The sequence below is a fragment of the Furipterus horrens genome, unplaced genomic scaffold (assembly GCF_987537825.1).
Source record: "Furipterus horrens unplaced genomic scaffold, mFurHor1.1.pri manual_scaffold_2, whole genome shotgun sequence".
NCBI lineage: Eukaryota > Metazoa > Chordata > Mammalia > Chiroptera > Furipteridae > Furipterus > Furipterus horrens.
The window spans coordinates 20002090-20027398 of record NW_028327172.1 but is presented as its reverse complement, the minus strand read 5'-3'; the positions used below and the strand labels follow the sequence as shown (position 1 = coordinate 20027398).

General features: G+C 44.0%; 1 protein-coding gene across 1 annotated transcript in view; it reads right to left on the bottom strand.

Moving 5' to 3' along the window:
• Positions 1–3934: 3934 nt before the first annotated feature.
• Positions 3935–25309, bottom strand: part of PAMR1 (peptidase domain containing associated with muscle regeneration 1) — a 62307-nt gene continuing 40932 nt past the window's right edge. The window contains exons 6-11 of the mRNA XM_090262645.1: positions 23850–23957; positions 13334–13546; positions 11479–11545; positions 8129–8361; positions 6369–6661; positions 3935–5030 (exon numbers count right to left, since the gene is read on the bottom strand). Coding sequence (XP_090118771.1) covers positions 4494–5030; positions 6369–6661; positions 8129–8361; positions 11479–11545; positions 13334–13546; positions 23850–23957 — 1451 coding nt within the window. The 3' untranslated portion in view covers positions 3935–4493. The remainder of the gene's footprint in view (positions 5031–6368; positions 6662–8128; positions 8362–11478; positions 11546–13333; positions 13547–23849; positions 23958–25309) is intronic.

Here is a 25309-nt window from a genome sequence, read left to right as displayed (position 1 = left end):
AGACCTAGAGGAGGTGGCAAATGGCCATGGGATAATGAACCAAGCAGTTCGAGGTGGTGTCACCAAGATTTGGGCCCAGATCCAGCTCCTGTGGGGAGCAGAGTCATTGCTGAGATGACATGTGAACCAAATTTGAGTGGTGGGACAAGGATGAAAAATGACACTAAATAGTAAAGAGGATGTGGGCAAGGTAGGAAACATGTGGTCCAGGGGAGGGGTCTGGACAGAGTTAGAAAAGGGAGAGCATGAGCTTGGCACCATGTGAGACGTGCCTACAGGTGCAGACGTGGTGGCGTGTGGCATGTGGCTCTGTGTCCAGCTGCACAGCCCTGCCTTGCTAGGTAATCTAGGCAGCAACTACAGGGTGTTGCAAAAAAAATGTATCCACATTTTCATAGCTGGTAACTTACTGAATATATTTTTGGTTGTAGACTTAACCATTGAGAATTAATGACTGAAAGCAGATTAAGTTCTGAACAAAGGAAGTTTACTGTGAAGTGCGACTAGAAGTACGCAGATGCGGGAGAAGTGCAGAGACAGGACTGATGCTGTGGTGCGGTGTATCCGCCGTGCCTGGGTTGATTGGCCCTTTCTTTCTTGCAGGCACTGTAACTGGTGCCACTTTCTTAAATTTACTGCAGGAATCAGCCATGCCACATATTCACGAAGATTTTCCTGATGACTTTTATTTCCAACAGGATGGAGCGCCTCCACATTACCATCGTGATGTAAGGGCCTATCTTAACAAGAACCTGCCATACAGATGGATCGAGCCAAGAGGTCCTGTAGATCACCCTGAGCATTCACTAGACCTCACACCACTAGATTTTTTCCCTTGGGGATTTTTCAAGAATAACATTCATGCTAAGAAACCTGAAACCGTTGATGAATTACGAGTAGCGATTGAAAGTGAATGTGCCCAAATACCAAATGAAGTGATTCTTTTTTTTTTTTTTTTTTTTTTTTTGGTTTTTCAATTACAGTTGTCCCATTTTTCCCCCATTGCTCCCCCCACCCAACCCACCCCTTCTCCCGCAATCATCTCTCTCCCCATTGTCCATGTCCATGAGTCATTTATACACGTTCCTTGACTAGACCCTTCCCTTACTTATCCCCCTTCTCTCCCTCTCCCCTCCCCCCTACTGACTACTATTCTACTCTTTGTCCTGTTTAGTTTGTTTGTTTGTGTTGTTCTTTAGTTTCCTGTATTAGGTGATATCATATGGTATTTTTCTTTCTTTGCCTGGCTTATTTCACTAAGCATAATTCTCTCTAGTTCCATCCATGTTGTCACAAATGGCAGGAGTTCCTTCTTTCTTTCTGCTACATAGTATTCCATTGTGTAAATGTACCACAGTTTTTTGATCCACTCATCTACAGATGGGCACTTAGGCTGTTTCCAGCACTTAGCTATTGTAAACAGGGCTGCTATGAACATAGGGGTGAGTCATTGGAATTAATGAAGTGATTCTTGAAGTTTGTGATTCCATTGCTTTGCATTGCCAGCCATGTCTAGACCAGAATGGTCATCAGTTTGAAAATAGGTGCTCAGTATAAAAATGTACATCTATGTAGTTTATTGGGAATGTTGAAAGGGAACTGTATGCTAATAAATACAGACTTTATGATCATTAAAATTGTGGATACTTTTTTCTGCAACACCCTGTATATGCCAGTATTGTTCAGAGCTTCATACAACATCTCACTGAGTCATCACAGCTACCACAAAAGACAGATTTTATCATGCCCATCTAACAGATGATGAAACTGTTGGGTGTCTTGCCCAAGACCACTTAGAAAAGAAACTGAAAGACTGGAATTTGAATTTAGATCTCCTTGATCAGACTTCCATTACACCTCTCAAGGTCCAAGCTTTCTAGGTTTAAAAGAAAGAAAGAAAAAACCCTTGGAACAACCAGATAAAGATTTGTAGAATCTAATGCTCCAGCTCCAGTTAAGGCCTAAGGTGACTGCAACCTCATGTCAACCTCAGCTCCCCAGTTCCTGACCCACTAAAACTGGGAGCAAATAAACATTTCTTGTTTTAACCCACACTTATTATTCAAAAATTGATAATTAACACACTTCTGTTAGATTAAGCGAGTGATTTTCAACCAGTGTGCCACAAGAATTTTTAAAACATGCAACACCTGACTATTTAGGCAGGGGCACTGACTTCTTTTCCCTTAGACTGTTAAATTTAAAAAATGACAAAAATCAGCATAACAATAGCCATTTGGTGTGAATGAATCAAAATTATAACTCATTTTGGTCAGACTGGCAAAAAATATATTTATTTAGTGTGCTGCAGAAGTTTAGTGATTAGTTTATGTGTGCCACAAGATGAAAGGGGTTGAAAATCTCTCCATTAAGCCATAAGGATGTGGGGAATGAGTTAAAGGAGGACGATGTGACATACAGAGAGCCCCACAAAAGCCCAAAAAACAGAGAACATACCAGAAATTCTCTTCTGGCTTGGAATTATACAAAGACACAGAGATGAAGAGGCAGACTGGGAGACAAATGTGCTCTGACCTCTGGTCTTGGGGCTAAAGTTTTTGAGGTCAAATTTCTCTGGTAGGTTGAGGAAAAATAAAGTTTCTATTTAGGTCTATGGAAAGTGAAATGTCTCCCCTGGTGCCCTGTACTGACCCTGGACTCTCAGCCCTCATGGGGTACAGAAAAAAATGAGAAGTTCCCACAGACCCCTGAGGGAGGAAGAGGAGGTCACTGAAAGTCTGGCTGGGTAGCTGTCAGAGAAGGTCATCAGTGTGGTGATGAGGCTGAGGGACCCAACCCAGGGTCAAAGAGATATCACCCCCACATCTTGGAAGAACCAGTGCCAGCCAGAGCTGAGGAGAAGCCAACCATGTCAGCAGGGAGGACCACTGGGCCCCAGGGAAGCAGAGAGAACATAGCACAGACCCCCCAACACCCAATGTCAATGTCAGCAAAACACCCAGGAATGGGAAAGACTCATCACACACATCCAAGAACCAGCAGGAACTTGGGAGTCATACTTCATACCAGTAGTCAAAGTCACATAAATCTCCATGGCAGCAGCTTGGAGAGAAAGAGACTTGGTGAAGGGAGCAGGAGAGAAAGATAAAGACGTGAGTAACCCCCATCCACCACCCCCAAAAGAATGTTACTGAAAAGATCACTTCAGGGATTGGATTGGATTCATTTATTTTCTATTTATTTGTTTGTTTTTTTGTTTGTTTATTTAATTTTTAAATACTCACCTGAGAATGTTTATTGATTTCAGAAAGAGAGAGAGGAAGGGAGAGACAGGGCAAAAGAAAACACTGATATGAGAGAGAAACATCAATCAGTTGCCTCCTGTACGCGAACCAACCAGGGATCAAACCTGCAACCCAAGCATGTGTCCTGACCCAGAATCAAACCCGCGGCCTTTTGGTGTACAAGATGATGCTCCAACCAACTGAGTCATCTGGTCAGGGCAGGACTGAGTTCATTTGTTATCTCCACTATCCAGGGGTGGGGCTTGAAAGGAAAATCACAGAAATTATAGAAAACAGTGAAGCTACAGTTTCTTGGCATATCTCCATCTAGTGGAGTAATTAGGCGATTCCAGTTCAGGTGCTATGAAAATATGTCATAAAGACTTATGCAGGTTCACAGCAGGGGTCTGTGCTAGACCTAGAACGTGAGAACTGGAGGAAGCTCTAGAAATCATCTAATTCCTGCTGTTTTCTGTTTGGGCCTATCTGATGGCACCCATGCCCCTCCTCTGCCAGCCCATGACCCCATAAACTCCAAGGGCTGCAACTGAAAAGATGGCATCAGCTCTGCCATATGCATTTTGGGGAATTATACCTTTGGGATCTATTTTAAAGGGCTGTCACCCAGCCATTGGCCGTGACACATGAAGCTCAGAGAAGCAGCATGCAGGAATCAGAGCTGCAGCACATTTGTTCTGTAGGTCAGAAGCCAACCCTTGTTTTATTAAAATGTGTACAGGGGGTGGGGAGGGAGCAGGACCACACTGTACTGTGGCAGTGTGCACAAAAGCCAACACCAACATCACATCCAGGCTCTGCTGTCCTGGGCTGTCACACTGATGGCTCTTTGGAACTTGGTCTGGCTGGAGCCTTGGAAGAGACCTCATGAAGCCCAGGCCTCCCAGTCAACCTTCTCTCGACCAGAGCTGACCGTGACATTTGCACTATTGAAAGGCAGGTGGGGAAGTCCACTGGGTTGGTTAAATGGGGATGTTCTCTTTGCTATTCATACAGCCTTTTTTGAAGAAACTCAGTTCTTGCAAGCAGGTGTTTTCCAAATGGTTCAAGCAGTAGGGAGGCAAGCGCCTACCAGAAAGTGAGATCTCCTCCCCCTTCACTAGATCTGTCTTTGAAATCAGAAGTCCTGGCTCAGCCAAATTCAAGGACAGAATCACTTCATGTCCACACTGCCTCATGCAACACACGCATGGATGGACACAAAGACAAGCTTCTCAGGGGACCTGAGGCTCATTTCATGTTTCTCTCGATCCAGTCCTTAAAAGGCAGAACATTGGTGAAGGCCGTGTAGAGGCCATGGCTGCATGTTTTGTCATAGCTCCAGCTGACCAGCCCCACCAAATGCCAGCGTGGCTCAGGGGATGCCCGCCCTGGGAAGGACACAGCCCCAACACCCCCTGTCTCTGCTGTACAGATGTCAGAAGGGGCAGCGGGGTCCCGGCTGGCACAGAACATGTTGTCCGTGACACTCACTGGGATGCCGTGGTCTTCATGCTGCTCCTCACACGTCAGTGAGTCCACCACCCTGACCACCCCTGAGCGTAGCACGTCGTTCTTGAAGCTGGGGCTCCTCACATCTGCCAGGACATTCCAGCCAGCCACGGTGATGTGGGACTCCTGGAAGGAGGTGCTGAGGTCCCGAGTGGCCGCGAGGCAGATGGGCTGGACACGGGTACTGATGCGAGCCTTGTCCAGCAGCTTCAGGACAGCGATGTCAGTGTCCAGCAGGATGGGGTCGTAGTTGGGGTGCAGAATGATTGCAGAAATCTACACATGCAAGGAATGGACAGCAATGGTGAGCATCCAACTCCGCAGTGGACAAGAGCAGGCAAGCACTGGGGCTGAATTCTTAGGAGAAATGTCTAAGACAGCTGTCATTATTTGGAGACACCCTGCTTAAGGGATCACAGAAGGCAATTGTTCTCTTTCTAGGGTTGCAAACTGAACTGCCTATTGGGGCATGGGAGATGGTGTTCAATAAGTGAAGTGGACAGGTAGGACTGCAGATAATGACAGCGTACATTCCATCCAGGGTGGGCAGTTGCCACCTTGTTCCAACTGATCTCTGACATGTAGTAATGGGGCCAACATTCTAACTTTGCCAGGGAATAGATTCTAGATCTTTATCTGAAACCTGATTTTTAAATGTTGGCAAATAACTGATTTAAAAGTGATTCGTGAGCACTATCTAAACACAAATACCTTTAGGCTACCAGCTGCAATCCCTGGTCCACTCTAAACATTTCATTTATCTTTAACCCAGTAAGATAGAATGTTCCACAAGACTTTTCCACAAAGTCTTCCCTGACTGTTCTAATCCTTGCTGATCACTTTCTTTGATGGGGGCCTCTAGAAACTTGCATATGTGATGCCTTGTAGCATTTTATGTATATGATCTATTATTTCACCTATACTTGGGTGCATTTCCTCAGGGCTTCTCTTGAATTGAAGTAATCATGATACACTAGTATGTCTTTCCCACTAATAGCCTGTGGACTTCCAGGGCAAAAACCGTGCCTTTTTCACTTCTGTATCCATTCCCAGTGACTAACATACTGTGAGGTCAATAATGGATTGATGGATGAATGGATGGATAGATGAATGGATAGATGAATGAATAGATGGATGGGTGGGTGGATGGATGGATGGATGGATGGATGGATGGATAGATGAATGGATGGACAGATGAATGGATAGGTGGGTAGGTAAACAGAAGAGATGAAAGAAGAAGGCAAGCAGGGAAAGAGAAAAATATTATAAATTGATTAGAAATATCTTGGATGAAATTTCTCTATGTTCTCAAAGCCTAGCTAGTGCAGTGCCCTGAACATAATAATAGGTGATTAACCTTTGAGTACCACAATGACATACATTTGTTACTATCTTACTCTTAAAACAATTGAAAGGAAAAAGACTCTGTAATCTCTCTAGATGCTCCTTCCCTTTCTTGTAGTTGTCAATATGAAATAGTGGGTACCTGCTACATGTCAGGCTCTGTGCCAGGTGCTAAAGTGCTAAGGTGATAGGACTGACAATCTCTGCTCTCCTAACGCTGGGAGTCTGCTGGGCCAGACACCCAGTTCCCACGCTGCAGCCCTCTCTCACCCGCAAGCTCTGGATGGTCTTCTCATCCCGGTCGTCATCCCGGTAGAATTTTCCCAGGACGACTTTGAGGTCTGCTGTCTTGACCATGGTGACCTTCCCCAGGTCAGTTACGCAGTGGGCAGCCACCACCACCGTGCGCTCGTTCACCAGGGCACCGCTGCAGACCAGGAACCACTCATCCTTGTGCAGGCTGCCACCGTGCACCCCGCTGGCCCTCCTGTAGATGGCTGCCTGCCACGGCCAGCGCATCCCCTGGGTCTTCGGAGCAGTGGTGTTCTCAGTTTTCCCACAGACTATGGAGAAAGCACTGACTCAGTAAGATCAACTCAGACCCTCCCATCCAGAGGGGACCATGTCACACACCAAGAGAGCACAAACCCCTTGGCATGTCATAAGCACTAAGCATCTAACCTGTTTTTTTTTTCACTTTATTAAGTATCAATCACCTTGACAGTGTTGGCTATAAAGTCTAGGGTTAAGATTGGCGACCTCTAATCCCAGGCATTTACTGGGCAAGTTGCCTAATCTCTTACAGCTTCAGTCTTCTTGCTTGCAAAATAGATAGAGGAATAGGGTGAGATGATGTATAAAAACAGACTCAAAATATTATGACTCGTCGTCGGCAGCCGTCCGTCTCGAGAGACGATGGTGTAGCTTCTTAAGAGTCTATCTGCACCGCCGAGAATGGCTGTGCAGTCCGACTCGGGAGTGACACGGTATCTGTCTCCTCCCGTGTTGAATCGACATCTTGCGATGACGCTGGAGTGTCCTCTCCAGTGAAGCTGAAGCTACAGAGCCTGGGCAGGGTGATATGGAGGGTCTGCTGTTGCCCATGCAGCAGACCCCCCCTCTCTTCGCAGCTGAAGGATCCAAGGGAAAGACGGAGTCAATACAGCTTGGCTTCAGGTGCGCCGCAGGAGTTGCCGGTGTTGACTACAACGTCGAACCGCCTTAGGGACTCCGGCTCTGGATTTTCTGTCGGGGTTTACTCCCTTAGCCTTTCCCCTGAAGAGGTATGCCGCAAGGCAGCGGAGGTTTTTTGGAATCAGAGTTTTCCTTCTCTGATGTGCCCTGACTGGAAGATCGAACCAGCGACACTTAGCTCGCAGGCCGACGCTCAATCCACTGAGCCAAACCAGCTTAATTAACATTTCTCCTTTTAAAAGCACCCAAATGACATCAGCATCATGGTGGACAGAGACCCATCTGTATTATTATGACTATCATTATAAAAATGACCACCATGAACTAAACCATACTGTATTCCTTTGATAACAAAGATTAGGAAGGTAGATTATTCCAGATACTTCCATGTATTATTTCAGTAATCATCATTATAACCTTATGAGTAATTAATACTTTATTATCTAATTAATAACAATACCCTAATTAATACCATTGGGTAATGACAATGAAAACTGGGGCTTAGAGTAACCAAGATGACATAACTAGAAGCTATCTGGAACCTTTAACCCCACCCCTACTTGGTAGTTAATGACCGTTTTCTCCCTCTTCTCCAAGTAAATATAATAGAATTATCCACAAGAAATTATGTTCCCCTCCCCCAATAAATTACATAAGATTTAATGAAGTTAATTTCTGCTGGGTAATAAGTTTAAGCCAAAGGAAAGAAGCTCTAATTGTGGATTTTCAGACATCACCAAGTAGAGAACTTTTCCCAAAAAGAAACGGTTAATGGCTTTTGGTAGATACCCATGTTAGGTGTAAGCTGCTGCAGCCAAGGACAAGCCTGGACTCACTAGGGATGCAGGACGGGGCACGTCCACTCCACTTCCCGGTTCTCAGACATGTCCTCCGGCTGCTGCCCAAACGGCGGTAGAAAGGTGAGATGCACTCGTACTGGAGCTGGGTGTGCAGGTGTTGGTACCCAGCAGGCAGGTCACCAAAGGGAAGGGCTGGCTTCTTGGTAGGGGCACCCTGCAGTTTCTGCTTGCTGAAGGCTGATGAGTACAGCTGGTGTAACGGTGTCTCCCTGCAGCGGGGCATATGGGCCCAGAGAGAGAGCAAACCGAGACAGTCATTGTGGCCTTTTTAGTTCCAGGCCAATCCCCATGTAGATATTTGGTTCCAGAAGAAGAAAACGATGGCTATCTTATTCTGTCTCTCTTTCCCCCTTCCTCTCTCCCCTCACTTCTCTCTCTCTCACTTTCACTCCACACACACACACACACACACACACACACACACACACTCCCCCTCTACTATTGAGCAAATAATCTTGCACACTTCAACCTTCCTTTTATTCTCCATTTCCATTTCTGGCATGTCTCCAGCTGCCTAGGATTTTAACCAAAGAGAATAATATCTGAGATAATAGCTACTATCCAAAGGAACACTATACGTGCAGGCACACACACACAAAATTAATTGTGAAATTAAACAGGAAAGGAAGTTAATTTGAATGAAAGAAATCCAGGCATATTTTTTCTCTCTAACCATTATCATAATGGGGCAATATCAGAAATTGACTTGAACTAAACTGTGTTAATACAGTAATTTGATTTAGCAATTAGAAGATGTAATTAGTACACCTCAGAGAATAGAACTTTCTCTCAGGGCACATCGACTGGGAACAATGTGGAGTGTTGTGTATAAATGTCAAAAGGTTTTTTAAATGACTCCTTAAGTTGAAGGCCCGGGAGACCACTCGGGGATTCTCGCGGGAGATGTACGCACATCATACAGTTTGTGCTCATTTTATATTGGCGCATAATGACTGTTAACCGAAAAGTTAGAATTCCTTTAGGAATCAGTGTTCTCATCCCTGTTTAATGAACGGAGGAAGGAAGCCCAGAAAGGTAAGTGGGAGTGCCTGAGAGCACACAGGAAGCTAGGATGGTACCCAAGGCAGCACTTAGCAGGCATGATTCCCACCCCGGTGTCTCTACCGCACCAACTTGATGTCATCTTCAGCAATCTATTTCATGTGTCTCTACAGTGCCTTGCTCAGAGCAAATATTCCATCCACATTGGTTTCATTCATCAAATCTTCAGCTCATGTTCGGAACCAGGTCTGCAGTTCAGGAAGCTTCTGGAGTTGCAAACAAGCTCATCTTTTGGCCTATCTGTTGAAGGTCTACACTGCTTTTGGGGGTCCTGGGTAAAACCCAGCCACTGGAGATAGGCATATCCTGGCTCCAGCAGCCTGTCTTCCAAACATATCCTTAAAACCAAGTTTTAGGCTCATTTTATCATCATGTGACACCCAGCACCTTGGCACCTAACCATGCAAAGCCGGGGGTCTTTTTTAACAGCTGGGGACCACCTTTATAAGATGTCTCCTTGGGAGGAACAGGTATATCAGGCTCATTCCACTTAGTGAGAGTCCAGCCCAGGTGAATCACAAGATCAGAAAAGGGGGCAATATTTGGATTCCACTTCCACTCCCCCCAAAAGGCCTTGCCTGAAAGGGGAAGACAGAAATGGAATGAGACAACTGGAGGAAGGGTGAGAGATTGATGAATATCCTGAGGAAACAACATTTCAGGTCACCGGATTGGGGTCAATTCTAGGTTTTAACCAAAGAGGATAATATCTGTTAATATTTCCAAAAACAATAGCTGTTACTGACAGGTGTGTAAGAGTAAGGTGTTTTGCGAAGGCCTTCACAGAGACTTAAAGTTTAGTGCATAAAGGAGCAGACCCTGAAGACTCCAGACCCTCAAAACCCTGGATTTGCATCTTGGTTTTGCCATTTCTTGTAGCAGTGTGACCTTGGGCAAGTTACTTGATTTCTCTGAGCCTCAATTTACCCATTGGTAATAAAAATATTAATAAGATCAATGATAAAATGATAATAAGACCTACCTCAGAGGTTGCAGTGAGGATTAAATAAGCTAATACATACAAAGTGCTCAGAAGAGTAATCAGCGCATTGCAAACACTCCATGTTAGTGTTGCATTTAATCCTTATCACAGTCCCCAGAGGCAGATGTTATTATGATTATCCTTATTTTTCAGAAGAGGAAACCAAAGGCTCAACAGGTTTAGTAACTTGCCCAACAACACCCAGCATGAAAGAGATATAGACCAGGTCTTGAACCTTGGTTTATCCATCCAATGCAGTCATTCAATTAATATTTATCAGGAGCCTACTATGGGGCAGGCACTATTCTAGGTGCTGGAACTTTAGCATGAACAAACATAATGTTCCTGCACATGTAAGTTTTACATTTTTTGGGTGGGGTTGGGAGGAGATGGAACAAATTACTTGAAAAACTGGATGTAAGACACTAGGCAGAGATCTGGGTAAAGAAGCCAGCTTGGTGGTCAGGGGGGGAGGAGGTGGGGCTACTATTTTTAGAAGGACAGCAAGGGAACATTTCTCTGCCAGGTAAAAACTAAGTGGGGAACTGAAGGAAGTGAGGCATTAAGCCTCATTGAAGTTCAATGGCAGCAGGTTCCAGACTGAAGTGCAAAGGCTCTGAAGCAGAATTGTGTTTGGAGGGATGCGGGACAAGCAATTGTGGCTGGAGCGGGGAGAGTGAGGAGAGAATGCTGGGAGATGAGATGAGTATTTCCTACAGAATAAGGGGAGAAGAAGAAACGGGTCTATTCATTCCCCACGGGGTGGTCCCCTCTGTCTTTCCAGGAGTAAGACTGGGTGGGTGTACCTGAGGGCTCACAGCCCTCCTTGGGGCTGGGCATTAATCTCTACTTCCTGGGCTCCATCAGCCTGCCTCACCTGGTTGGTTACTACTAAGAACGTCTTCCTGAGCCACAGCTGGCTGCATCTAGCAGGAATGCCATCTCCCTAGAAGCTGCCATAATAAATGCATAGAAATCTCAGGAAGAGTAAAGTATTAAAATCCAGTTCATCAAAGATCATCTTAAAGCCTTGCCTCCCATCAACCACCTACTTGCCCACGATCCAGGGAAATTTGTACATCTAACAGCTGCTACCTCTTGGCTAAGAGCAGCTGGCTAACAAGCCACCATCCAACATGCCCTATTCTTTCACGGCCAATCAGCACTGAGTGTCCCTAAGAAACCCCAGGCTCTCTGGCCAAACCCAAGTCAGGAAAGGGGTGGGCAGGGAACATTCATTCGCCTTCACCTTTAAAGCAGAGTTCAGGGGTTTCAGCCTCACCTGGACTGAACCTGCATTGGAAGAACTCTCCGTCTCACCAGGTCAGAGATCTTTGGTTCTCGGCAGGCTAGGAAAAAAGAGGCAATGCTGGATAATCTTTTTCCATTTGAACTGTTCACATCATTCAGTTCAGATTCACACCTGACCGAACACACTGGACACTGGGTGCACATTCCCCAGCTCTCAGGGGAGGGACGGGTCAGCCAAGCATGGTCAACTCCCTTAGCAAAAAAGAGCATGCCTCCTTTCATCCACATCGACACCCCTCTGAAGAGCCCAGGTGCACACTTCTGAAGAGCTGCTCCACCTGTGTGATTTGGAACAACAGTGGCTAATAGACTAGGATTATCTGTTCACATCAATAGTCTTAGCAAGCTTGGTCAATATGGAATAAAAAGTCTAAGTGAAGGTTCTGAAATCTAGTCCAACATAGGGAATCACGAGGTTCTCATTTAAAAGCAGACAGCAGTATCAGCCGTTAAGTCTGGGGTAAGTGATTCCTCCATGTCCATCCTGTGCAGCTAAGGCTCCTAACAATCATTTGAGGGCAACTCAAAGCCCAGTTCATTTTGAAGTCTTTTTTTTTTCTTCACAAGCAAAAAGAAATCCTACCCATCTCACTTTCTCAGTCAAGCAGCCAACACTCATCTAATTAGCAACCTAGAGAACTTTAGTTGTATTAACAACTTGTAAGAGAAGAGTTGACAGAAATCTCCAAGGACATATGTAACACCATTTCCACACTTAATGAAATCAAGAATCAAGCTCTGTGCTGGTGGGGATGAAAGTCGCTTCTGGCTGAAGTCTAAAGTGATTTATTCCTTTCACAACCCATTCTCTTTCATTCCCTTTCCCATGATTAGGATTGTGGACAAATAGCCAGAAGAGAAAGTGGAGAATTGAGGCAATTATCTGGATAATCTAGGCCAAGGGCATGCTTTTCTTCTCTGGAAACAACCAAATAATTGTGACCTCCCCTGCAAAGACAGGGGCTGTTGACCTGGAGCAAATAGTGAGAAACTACACATCCCCACTGCCAAGGGGTCAGGGCCACACTTCTCTATAGAGCATTCCTTTTTTCTTTTCTGGTCCCAAATCACCTTTTTGTCATTTACCTCCTGGATCCCCAGATTGCCTCACTTTGAGTTGACATGATTCTTTCCCTTCTGCCTACATCTCTCTTCTTCTCCTTTGTCTTCCAACTGGAATATCATCCCAACGCCTCTTCACCTCGACACATCCTCCTACTCTCCCAGACTGGCTCCAATCCTACTCGCTTTGTGCAATCATCCCTATTTCTGGCAATAGGATCGCTCCTTCCTCTGAACACACACTACTCATCTCTTTCTAGAACTCTGCCTCTTGAATGTTCAAGGGTTTCCTGTTTTTTTTTTTTAAAGATGTTTTTGAATGCTTTCACATCTCAAAACTCTGTCCACCTATGCTGGCAGCAGTAATGTGTCTGTTCTGTTCTTTTATTTCCTGCACTAACTTAATATTACACAGAGAGTAGATAAGTGTAGCTATAAAAACGCATATTGATTGCTTCATTTCTGTCCTTTTTGCATATGAAAACCCAGCCCTGCCATCTTTCCTAAACTGCTCTGGTAACTACAGCCCTTTTCTGGATCACATCAAAATGTCATGATTAGGACGAGCAGAGTTTGGGTGATGCAAAACGGAAGCAAGTGGTTTTAGGGATGGTTTCCAACCTAAGATTTATAAGTATATGTTTCCCGTGAGAATAAGAGAGGAGGGCATTTTCCCAGGGGCTCAAAAAACATGTTTGGGAGCTACCAGGAACTCCAGCAACTCCATCTCTGTTTCTATAGACTTCAGAAACACTTGCAGTTACCTTTTATGCAGATGGGCTGCTTCCCTGACCACTCTCCATTCTGCTGGCAAGTTCTGTTTCCATTGCCACTAAGAACATACGAGTTGTTACAAAAGAAGGAGACCACGGTGCCAATTTTTGCATAGCGCCCATTGATGAGCCCAGGGCCTCCTGTGACTTTCTTGTACCCATTGACAGGGCCCCCAGGGTCTGAGCAGTTTCTTTCTTCAACGACTAGAGAGAGAATAAAAGAAAAGGAAAGCTATTAACAGTCTGAAGCACTGCATTTTAGAATCGAATCTTTTCATGTTTCATTGAGCAAAAAAGGCAATGATAGGGAGCCTGCTAACAGTGGCATTCGACAGAATTACCAAGAGGAAATTTACAATAATATTGCATGTATTAGTCATATCATGCCCTTTTTAAATGATTTATTCTTAAATTAAAAAGTATTTCATTCTCTATGTAAAGAAATTTGACACCTCAACTGGCTCATGTTCATTTCTTTCTCAAAATGTGGGAGCGGGGCAGGCCGGGACAAAATAAACATTTCACCTAGATTATATGACTGGCATACAAGGGTTATTATTTTTCAGTGTTGTTGCATTACCTCCCTTGTTCCCTAAAGCTTGGGCAATTAAATTAGACTATTTCTTATTTTTCTTGAACCTAGAAAGTAGAACAGATTAGAAACAAGAACATACATATGAAATAAATTTAGATTTTATATTTTATCTTCAGGAATATAAGCGTATTGAAAGTAATAGTTAAAGATACTCGAGCACAATATTAATTCAGAGATACAACAAATTCCCCTTGATGTCCAAATACAACTTTGCATCTAAACACAAAGGTGTTTCTATTCTCTAATTCATGTTGGATGGCTACTTAAGTAGCATCGCCTGCTATTCTGAGCACTGAACAGGATATTAGGTATATCCTGAAAATATTCTATCAGATAGATAACATATTTTTCTCAAATGGATTGTAACACAATACTGAATACTACTTGCCTAAGGACACAGAACAAGTCCCCTGAAAAATCCAACCTTTAATTACTGAGTTTGGGTACCAGTTGCTCTATTAGCCTTTCTAGTCTCTTTTTAATCATTTCTTCTACAGCACAGGCTCATTCCTATAAAACAGTCTCCATGCAATGCAATCATGCATTTCACATGCTTTTGACATGCCCCACCCAAGTCCTTTTGTATCCTTTTACCAACTCAACTTTTCAATGTGAGCTTTATTGCTGAGAGCTGGTACAGAGGCCTGCCCTCAGGCATGGGCACCATCCTGTTCACATGAAGAGCTGCAAATTCCTCCATTTTTATCCCCCTCCTGCCCCCGCTCACCATGCACACAGGAGGGTTGCCAATAGCCAATGACTAATAGATATGAAAGTACCAAAGTACAACTCCTGTTCCTCTGGGTGTCATTTAACTCCCCAGCACCCCATTGGATTGAGCTGAGGCTAGGAGCTCAGTTGAAATCACTCTTGCTTGACTTCTTCTTTCCTCTCTTGGTTCCCTGATTGCCATACTGGTTGATCCTTGGAGAACTTCCTTTAATAAATCATTTGACCCAAGTGCTTGGATCAGAATCTGTTTTGGGAAGAAACTAACCTTAACACACATCATAGGGCAACTCACGCCTTCCAATGGCAGCACTCTTAGGAGGTGACAAGACCCAGAGAGCTGGATGACTCAGCCCTGGGTGTTGAGTCCTGCATGCCTTTCAGCACTCTGGGAGATCTTGGGGAGGATGATTGGCAGGGCAACTAGAGAGGCTGGAGCTCATCAGAGGGCCCCCAGCCTCCACAGATACTCTCAGGCTCCAGGCCAGCCCCACACCAGCAGAGCTGTTTTACCTGAAGGGATCCAGTGCTCTGAAACAATGGGCTTTCCCAAGCTACACAGTGTGGACCTAGAATCCACCATCAGAGTATTCTCCCTAATGATTTAGTGCTGTCTGAGTAAAGCCAGGGACCTTTGTACAACCCTGGAACACAGAGGAGGCCCAGTGATGACTGAGACTAAATTTCTTATGATTCTGAATTATGGACCTTAGAACTGATTTAAGTTGATTGAAGTCTAGTAAAGTTATATCTTTTGCTCTCCTATCTGACTGGTACACTAAGATTCATTGTCAATACAAGGTAGCTGAGAAGACCAGATCTAGAACATTTATAAGAAATTGACCTGATGATGGAGACACCAAGGAGCATGTCAGGAAAATGCAGAGGCATTTTTAGAAAAATTGACCCTTCAGTGCCAACAAATATCACTTTTTCTGTGCCCGCAAATCAGGTCAATTATACTGAATGTGACAAAAGGAAGTCCACATTCTTCATCCCTAATCTAGGGGACAGACTCACCACCCTAACCCATTAATGATCACAAACTCAGGGGGCAGAGACCAGCAGTGGCAAGGAAACAGACCTCTTCTTCCATTGTATCACCGCCCACCAATTATACCCCTGTTCACAAAATATCTTTTTCTGAATGAATCTAGAATGTTAACATGATACACCAGATTCCCATAAACACTTGTCTTTTCCTTTTGCTTCAGTCTGAAAGCTGTAAGTTTACATTTGGAGACAAGATCTACAAAAGCCCCCAGCAACTGAAGAATCCAGTCACTGCTTTGCATTTTGGAAGTCCAGCATGTGGTTCTATAGAGAAAGACTATGGAATGTTGTGAGCTATTGGTTTCACTGATTTTCTCACATCCTATATTTAATGAGAGCATCTCTGTGCCCAGCAGGATAAGGCATTGGCAGATGTTTTTCTGTAACTCTAATAAAGAAATTTTCAGTTTAAATCCAGAAATAGAAATGATGTCAGTGAAGGCTTAAGACAGCTCAAAGTCCTCCCCAGGTCCACATAAAAATATGAATTGGGGCCTTCCTTCCAATTACTTATTCCCCAGGTCTTCAGGGGAGTACATATAGATGTGTGTATATGTATTTTTTTATTAGCACCAATTTATCCTAAGTGATTAGTGCCTTCCTCAAATGTGTTTCTAAAATTACACCAGAACTTAGGACCCTAACCATGGGATAAAGTAAAGGTAATCATGGGGGTCTTAAATAAATTTGAATGGGGATGGGGACCTCAGGAAATATCACTCCACCCTGACAGTTAACTACAGTCTGAATTGCAACCAAGATTTCATCAGGTACAATCGATAGAGTGGGGTTGATACCACTTAGCCTACTGTGTTTTCTGAAAGAAAACCTCTTAATCTGCAGGAGGGAGCCTGGGTGAAATGGAACCAGGCCTGATTTAGCTGTTTCTGCTAAAAAGAACCATTGGAGATTTGTTAGAATTTGAGCTCCCGGTTTTATCATATTTGTGTTCTCCCCGTGGTACTAGACAGCACCGTTGATGCAGAGGTTACCATTTAGCCAGGGCACATGTTGAAGTTAATGCAGCATGACCAGTCGATCAAGGGCACAATTATGAAAGATGAGACGATTAGCAAAGGCCCACTGACCCTTCCCTGTGACAGGGGCAGCCACGTTCTAACCCCTGTCTCGGAAAAACGCTAGATGGCAAAGTCTGACCAAGTCCTTCAGAAGATGCCAAGGCCTTCGGGAGGTATCATAGGCTCTCACCACAAATAGCACTGGAGTCTCTACTCACTTCCACTACCCCTCCCGATAAAGAACTGGGCTGGCTCTTATGCACAGAGAGGAGTGCGCGTGCTTGTATGTGCTTGTGGGTGTGTGGTGTGTGAGATAACAATTCTGGATTTTTTTTAAGCAATAATACAGATCATCATATTTTGAGCATCCTTCAGACAAGGCAACCTTGAAATACATATTATTCAGCATTGATCAAAGGCTTAGAAAGAAATAAGCAAATGATGATCTAGCTGACCTGAGCGCTAGCCCTCCATTAAGTTAGCTCCTCAAAGAAATACTTTCATGGAGTGTCTTAGGGGCTGTGAGATGAGGTTTGAGTGCAAGTAGATTTTTAGGTGGATATCTCAGGAAAGACCAAACATTGTGTAGGGGAAGTAAGACAGGGAAGTTCACATTATCAAGAAAGTTACCATCAGAGGCAACTGAGGCTCAATGCCTTTGGGAAACCCTGGGAGACAGTGCAGAACCTGCCTCAAAGTCATCCTAGCCAAGGAGCAAGGGATATGAGTTATTGCCTATCAACAGCCATCAGTCTGTTATTGAAAATTTATGAATAAACATTAACTCCTCAGCACCTCCAGCCTGCCCACATATATGAGTCAGTGGGCTCTAGGAGGTACAAAGAGCCCTCAGGCAGAGTTGCCAGAGCATGGGATTGGAGCCAGTTGGGCAGCATGCACAGTAATGGTATAAGCATAATAAAGCCTTTTTTTCTTTTCTTTTCAGGGGAGGTGGAAGGATCTAGTGTTTAGAAATAATTCTGTATAAAATAAAATAAAATTTTTGTTATTTACAAAACTGAAGTGGAAAACATTTTCCTAGAAACCCATCTTTAGACAAGAAGATTAAAGGAGTTATAATAAAATGGATAATATTTGCATTTCCAAATGAAGTTGTGTTCATGTTCCTTCAATACACAATTAAAGCCATACCATCTAAAGCATTTCTCTTTTTGCCTTTGCTGCCAGGAAACTCAGAATCAAAGACATTTGAGGCTGATCACTTCATCTGATGCAAAAGTTGAAGCTGAATTTAACTCTCGCATCTCATCTAGTATTCTTTGCTCATTCTTGCCCTGCTCCTAAATTATTTTGTTTTCCTTTAATTACTATTATTTATACCTGCTTGCTTTGAGAAATAATTTGATGTCATTTTCAAATTTGCACATAAAAAAATACATTTCTTTTCTAAAATTTTATACTAGTGAAATATTTATGGTACCCAGGTAGCCATTTTTCCTCAGGGGGAAAAAAATGAAGTCAGGGTACTACTATGTCTCTTTAATAGGATTTACATGTCAGAGCTATAAGGTTATCTGAGAACTTCAGCAAGGAAAACAGATCGAGTCAACAAAATTCATTACCCCACTATCTAGCTGGTTAGAAGCTCGGAGCCAGAGGCATGTGACTCTCAATTCTTCACAGGCTCCCGGTGTCCACCCACTCCCACTCATCACCAAAATCAAGGAAACAAATTGTGACAGGACTTCAGTTGTGTTTGGAAAAGGCATTAACTTTCCCCACTGGGGCTTTGTTCAGTCTGCAAACCTGATTTATCACAAGACCAACCCACTGGATGGGCTTTTTCTCATCCTCATTTTTTCCTGTTCAGCTTCTATTTGAGTTTGGTGCCTCTGGACCAAATCCAATTAGCGTTTACTCTCACAAGGGTCTTCCCCAACCAGGAATAATGACACCAACTGGTGATGTAATGGCCACGGAAAACCCTTTCTATCCTTTTCTAGCCGAAGGCGTTCTGCCCCCTGCTGTTGCCCAGCCCTGGGCGGGTGTGAAAGAGACGGTACCATGTGAAATTACGCCTGGCTTGCACACACTGCTATTTATTCATCCGGCAGCAACCTGGAGGCTGAGGCTCACGGTCGGCTGTTTGATCTTAATCAGCATTGTCCTTGGCTCCCGGGACACTGCACCTTTCGGATACCACTTTCCTGGTGTTTGGATGGCCTAGTTCATGAAACAGTTGAAGCTGCCTATGCCTGAGAGACAGGCCAACCTGAAAAATCTTCAGAAACTCCTGGTCATTTTACTTTGGTTCAAAATCACCCTGACACATCCTCACTTGGTAGAGATGGCAACCTAGGTAACTGCTAGAAACTTTGCTGTCCTCTATATAGCAGATCTGCTTGGTTACAGTCTTCTTGGGGCACCCCAAATCTCAGAAGGTTTCTGCGTCAGCTCTGGGGAGTTGGTATGGGTGGGTAATAACACAAAACTATATTTATATATAAAATATATAAATATATGTATATACGGTAGAGCCCTGCTTTATTTCTTCTGGTACCTAACAGACACTCAAAAGCTTTGGCTGGATGAATCTGTAAAGCAGAGAGGGTAACAGTACCTAACCCATGGGGATGTTGTGACAATTAAACAAGACAATGTCACATAAAGCACAGAGCCTGATGATAGCGAAAATAGAGAGAATAATAACTCCAATTGTTGTTTTTAATATTTGGATGCTAACAGGAATGCCTTATGTTTTACAAAGAGGAAGCTTTTATCTTCCAAATGAGGGTGAGGGACGAAGAGCAAATATCCCACAAGGCAGGAGCCTTTAAGGAAAAGTGGGGGCTCTAGAGCCTTTGTCAAGGGGCTGGAGTCAGTCTTGGGGTTTGTGGTGGCAGGGATGTTTATTTCCATCAGAAGTTAATTGTGCTTTTCTCTCATATCATACTCTCTGCACCCTATTCCCTTGGTGGGCATTCAGCCCTTTCCAGTAACAATGAATTCGCTCTTAATCCAGAGCCAAAATAAAATCTGCCTCCTGCATTAAGTCCTGCCTCAGTGACCTCATCTGCCAAAGAAAAAGCCAAGAAGGCCTTCAGAAGAAGCAGGCAAGTGGAAGCACATTGTTAATAAAAGAGTGGTGGGCCTGGCCCTTTCTGCACTGATGGGTGCTCTATCCTGACCTCTTGGAAGCAGTCAGGTGGGAGAGTTTATCATCTGTCCTCTTGTTATTTGGCTGGAATGCTGCCATCGCTGACATAATTGCTGACTAGCAAGATGCACCCCTTATATGCTGACCCCCAAGCATCTTCCCTTAATGAGATGTAGCAATGCTTTGGTTAAGAGGCCACAGGCCCATGGAGCCCAGCAGAGTTAATGCTAAAATGTTGCTTAGTCTATGTAAGCTCTGGTTCTCCCAACAAGGGATGATCCAAATAAAAAGGAAAAATTTCCCTTGAATTCGAAGAACAAACAGCTTGATAACCACAGCTTCTACTGTGCTTAGTGACAACTTCTGTTGTTCAGCTCTAAATCCAAACGGGATGGCATCCTTCTAAATAGGCCAAGAAGGATGTCAGAGACTCATTTCCATGTTAGGAAGGGAGAGTAGACAGGAGGCCCAGATGGAAGGCGGTGTGCAAGAAATTAGCTGTCTGCTAGCTGATGATCTTCCTGGGGCTCCTCTGGTCCCTAAAGTCTCTGAGTTATCAATTGCTTGTGGGTAACAACCATGGATTTTCTGGGAATTATTCCTAACCCCATCACAGCCTCCCAATCCAGATTGCTTATTCTCTTTTTTGCCTTGTCCCTCTAATAAACTATATAAATGATGCTCTGGAGTCCCAGTCTCCTCTGTGACCAGCAGAGAATGACATACAGTCCACCACATGTTAAATGAGTGACTACTAAAAAAAAAAAAAAAAAAAAAGAAAAGAAAAAAGAACCCGTGAGAAAAAAGGGAGGCTGACCATATGACATGATGCTTGGATAACATGCTGTGGACTTTCCAGTGCTTCCCACCATTAATCCATTCATCCTTTCTAACAGTCCCTTTGCTGCGCTGTCCTGGCTACAGAGGCTCCCCATCCATCATGCTCAACGTGGGTGTCCTCTCCTGGGATCCAGGATTCCTTTATGACAATGACATTGGTAGTGTCCACCTGCCCTTTTAAAATCAGATCTTTCTTGCATGTATGTAGGTGCAGTGGTAGCAATACTAAGTGTCTGACTGTGATTTGGGAAGAGCAGTTCACAGAGGACACTTAAAAAGTTGTGGAAAAATCTTCTTAAACCCTGCAAGGAACCCTGAGGAAAATGTGTCATAATCATGTTGTTTGTAGAAATTAGTGCTGTTGCCCTAACCCCTGACCTGGAGAATCCCTTGCTTTCTGCCATACTTTTTAAGTGGCCATCATGGGACCAGAGTGGTAATAAAAATAATGGCTTCTATTACTCAACTCAGTAACTTCTGTGGGTCACATCCTTCCATCCTCACAGACATTCTGAGAAGCATTTGGTATTATTGTCATGAATGGTATAAATGGGGAAATGGAGGCTCTTGGGAGTTAAATGACTAGTTCAAGGTCACTTGGTTGGTAAGCTACAGGCTCAGAGGCAAACCAAGTTCTTTCTGACCACAGGTCCAAGTTCTTCCCCCTGGAGTGCACCACCTCACTACAGGCAAAGGTGCACCTGTCTTCCATAGACTAAGGATAAGATAGGATTCTAGAACAAAAAGCCAGTAAACAATTCTATTTTTACAATGCCCCAGCCGAGAGATCTTAGAGCAATGTGCATGGAACCCACCATGACTCCCAGCATATTATATTTATCTGTGGCTCATTGTGGTGGAGGGGTGGGTCTCAGCACATGCTCACTACATCAGTGTTAGTGTTTCTGGGAAAACCCCGAAGTTCCTAACAGCTCATTCTGATGAGAAGCACGGGTTGCCCTTTGAAGCTAAAGTATAAAGTGTGCCTCTCATCCTGGGCTCTTTTCTTCCCAGCTCTTGGGACAGATGAGTGGGAAATCTTCCGATGCTCCAAAACCCAAATGAATCCAGATTCACCATTTCTCTTTAATTGGGAAGCCGATTTGTTGTGTTCAAAGACACGTCAGAGCCCGCAGTGTGAGCATTGTGCCCCAAGATGTGGCCCGTTTCATCACACTTCATTAGGATGCAGGGGGGAACCCAGGCATCTTCAACTGGGCCAGAGGAACAAAGGCAACGTGGAAATTGGAGCAGGGCAATGAATCCCTCACTCTCCACTTTTTCAAAACAAGATTCTGACCATTTACTCAAGAACTTATTTTTGTCCTTGTGTACCATACAAAGAAACAGGAAACTTCAGAGGGAAAAGGGGACCCCAGTTTCTTACATAGTGGCCCAAGGAAGCTGGGGTCACTGAGGGTGCTGGCAGGAGGCTGGCTTGGCTCCAGTGCTGAAGGGGGAGCCACTCCCCGCCCCCCTCTATTTTTGCTCTCAGAAAAGGTCACCTGGGAGCAGGGGAAAATTGTTCTTTCTTGGGAAACAACTTAAGGGGAAGCCTGAACACAGAGGCACTTAAATATTGTATCTGGGGCTCTCACACCCTCTCACCAACTGAACAGTGGTTGTTTCTTGTTTTTTATCTACAACCCCAGGAAGTCCTAAAGAGAAATCTCCTCTCAGACCCATGGGATTCCTTTGAAAATCAATGCATGCCCAGTTGACCCTAGGTTCTGAAATGCAAGTTCTAATAATGCTTGTTTTGAGGACCGGTGTTTATAAAAGCTCATTCTGAAAGCTGGTAAAAGTTGTCAGTGATCATTTTGGCAACAGATCTCCCAAGTTTAAATATTCATACCCTTTGAACTAACAGTTCAACATCTACAAATTTATCTTACAAAAATACCTCTACATGTGAACCAAGAAATATACATTTGGACAGTCATTGTAGCTCTCTTCACAACAGTAAAAAATTAAACATGATAACAAGTTTATCTTAAGGAACTAGATAAATATATGATTGCATCTACATCTGTACAATGTAATGCACAGCTATTATTCTTTCAAATGAGGTGGGCCAACATGGACTGACCTGGAAAAAAAATGTCCATGATATAGACACTGAAAACAAGTCAAAAAATTGTATGCGTGCTTTAATCCACTTTTGTTTAAAACAGGGGTCCTCAACCTTGGCATGACTGACATTTGGACTAGATAACCCTTTGTGGTGGGGACTGCCCTGTGCATTACAGGATGTTTTGCAGCACCCCTAGCCTCTACACACTACATGCCAGTAGGACCCTTTCCCTGCTATTAAGACAATCAACAACACTTCTGGACATTGTCAAAGGTCCCCTGGAAGTGAGAGTAGGGGACAGTATTTCCCCCCAGTTGAGAACCATTGGTTTAAAATAATGACTTATAGACAACTTATATTTGCACACCATAGAAAAAGTCTAGAAGGATACCCACTAAGCTGTTAACTGCTAGGAACCAGGATTATTCAGGAAAAGCAATGTTCTCTTTCTATCTTACACTCTCTACTGCCTTTCAGTCTACAGAATGACCGTCCAACCAACTGAGCCATACTGGCCAGGGCTGGGACACTTTTGATTATTAAAGAGCATGCTATTAATAATTATGCCCAGACAAAATGCATCAACTGGGACTGTCCCTGGGAGCTAGGGCTCATGGTTACCCTACATAATTATCATCTTCAACACAGGGCTTCAGACTGCGCCACCCTGCACTGGGGTCTGGGAATAGTGTCCTGAGGCACAACGGCAAATCAGATCTCGGAACAGACAGGGAGGTCAGATTCAGAGCCACAGGAGAGTTTATGACAGTTACTTCAACCATTGGCCCTTTGCACACCATTTTTGAGCTCTGAATTATTTGGGTCAATGAAGGCATATCTTTTGGTGAGATAGGTGCAGCAGGTGAGGGCTGGAAATGTCAATGGGCAAACCTGGGTGGCTCCAGACATCCCGATTCAGAGACAGCCCAGCCTTCTTGAGACCCACTCAATGGGAACATCCATGCTACGTGGACAGACCATCCCAGACTCCAAGAAACAACATACCAAGCAAGCTCCCAAAGCCCTCTCCATGCCAGCCCCGTGTGACACTTTAACTCCCACGCCCCAGGCATACTCACGATTTTCACAGCGCTGCCCTGTGAAGCCTGCCAGGCAGGCACACTTGTAAGACCCAGTTTGGTCAAGGAGGCAAGTGCCGTCATGGAAACATGGGGATGAAGAACATGCTGTAAGAGAAAAGGCAATTTCTTTTAGTGCCACTGTGTGGTGTGTCCATTTCTTTGAGCCTGGGGTCCTGACCAGAGCCCTTCACTTGTCTGTCAAAGTCTTGTTGCAAATTTTTGACTCCTTTAATTGAATGCATGCTACTACTATTTGAAAATACTGAAAACAGGGACTGATGAACTGTCAAGCGATGCTGATGTTGTCTGATGTTCTCAAAGGCCCCAGAGGATGCTCAAGACTCTGATAGGCAGAAGAGTCCAAGCCCAACACTAACAGGCACACCCCACAACTAAAGCAGAAGCACCCTTCACCTCCCTCACATGGAAACTCCAGGGGACCCAAGCAGCCTTGGGTAGCTTTAGATAATTTTTCCAAGTGATCCCAGTATCCTGGGGAAGGGAAGTACATAAAAGATAACCTTCCGGGCACTGTTGAAAGTGTACTCAAGAATTCCCAAAGACACATTCTGCAAACAGTAGTCTCTTGAGATAGTGAGAATTCTGGGCTCACCTGTGAGCGGGAAACACTACCTAGTGTTAAATGATATTAACCAATTTCCCTTCTGCAGAACTTCTCAATGTTCCATGCCCTAATATGCATTGTAAATGTCTAAGAATGCATCTAATGTTCCACCTTTTGCAAGCTTATTTCATTTAAGAGCCTGCATTTCACAGAGTGTCTTGGGGACCATTTTTTCTATAAAGAACACTTTGGGAAGTATCTACCTGCTTGTTATCCCCCAATCCCACATTCATTTCCCCCCATATAGAAATATATTACCTCAGTTCAACAAGGCTGTGTTAGGTGCCTGCTCTGTGTAAGACACTGGAGAGATACAAAGATGAACTAAGAACCTACTCACCGGATCAAAGCATTTTGAAGAAAAGTATACAATGACTATAACCTGAAACGTAGTTCAGTTAGTGTCAGAAAAGAGAAAAAATTATTACAAAGTATTCAAAAGAGGGCAAAGCCACAGCCCTTTGGCATAAGAGAAAAGGTTTAGCAGAAGAGGCGAAATATGATACAGCCCTGAAGGACAGGACTTGATGTGCAGAGGTGGGGAGGTGACTTTATTTTTTGTTTGTTTGTTTTTATTTTAGGATTTTTTTCAAGTTTAATATTTTATTGTTTATGCTATTACAGTTGTCCCAATTTTTCCGCCTTTGCTCCCCTCCACCCAGACCCTCTCCCTCAGGCAACCCCCACATTGTTGTCCATGGGTCATGCATGTATGTTCTTTGACTAATCCCTTCACCTTTTTTTCAACAAGTCTCCACCTCTCCCCTTCCCTCTCGCAGATGTCAGTCTGTTCCATTTTCTATGCCTCTAGTTCTATTTTGCTCATTAGCTT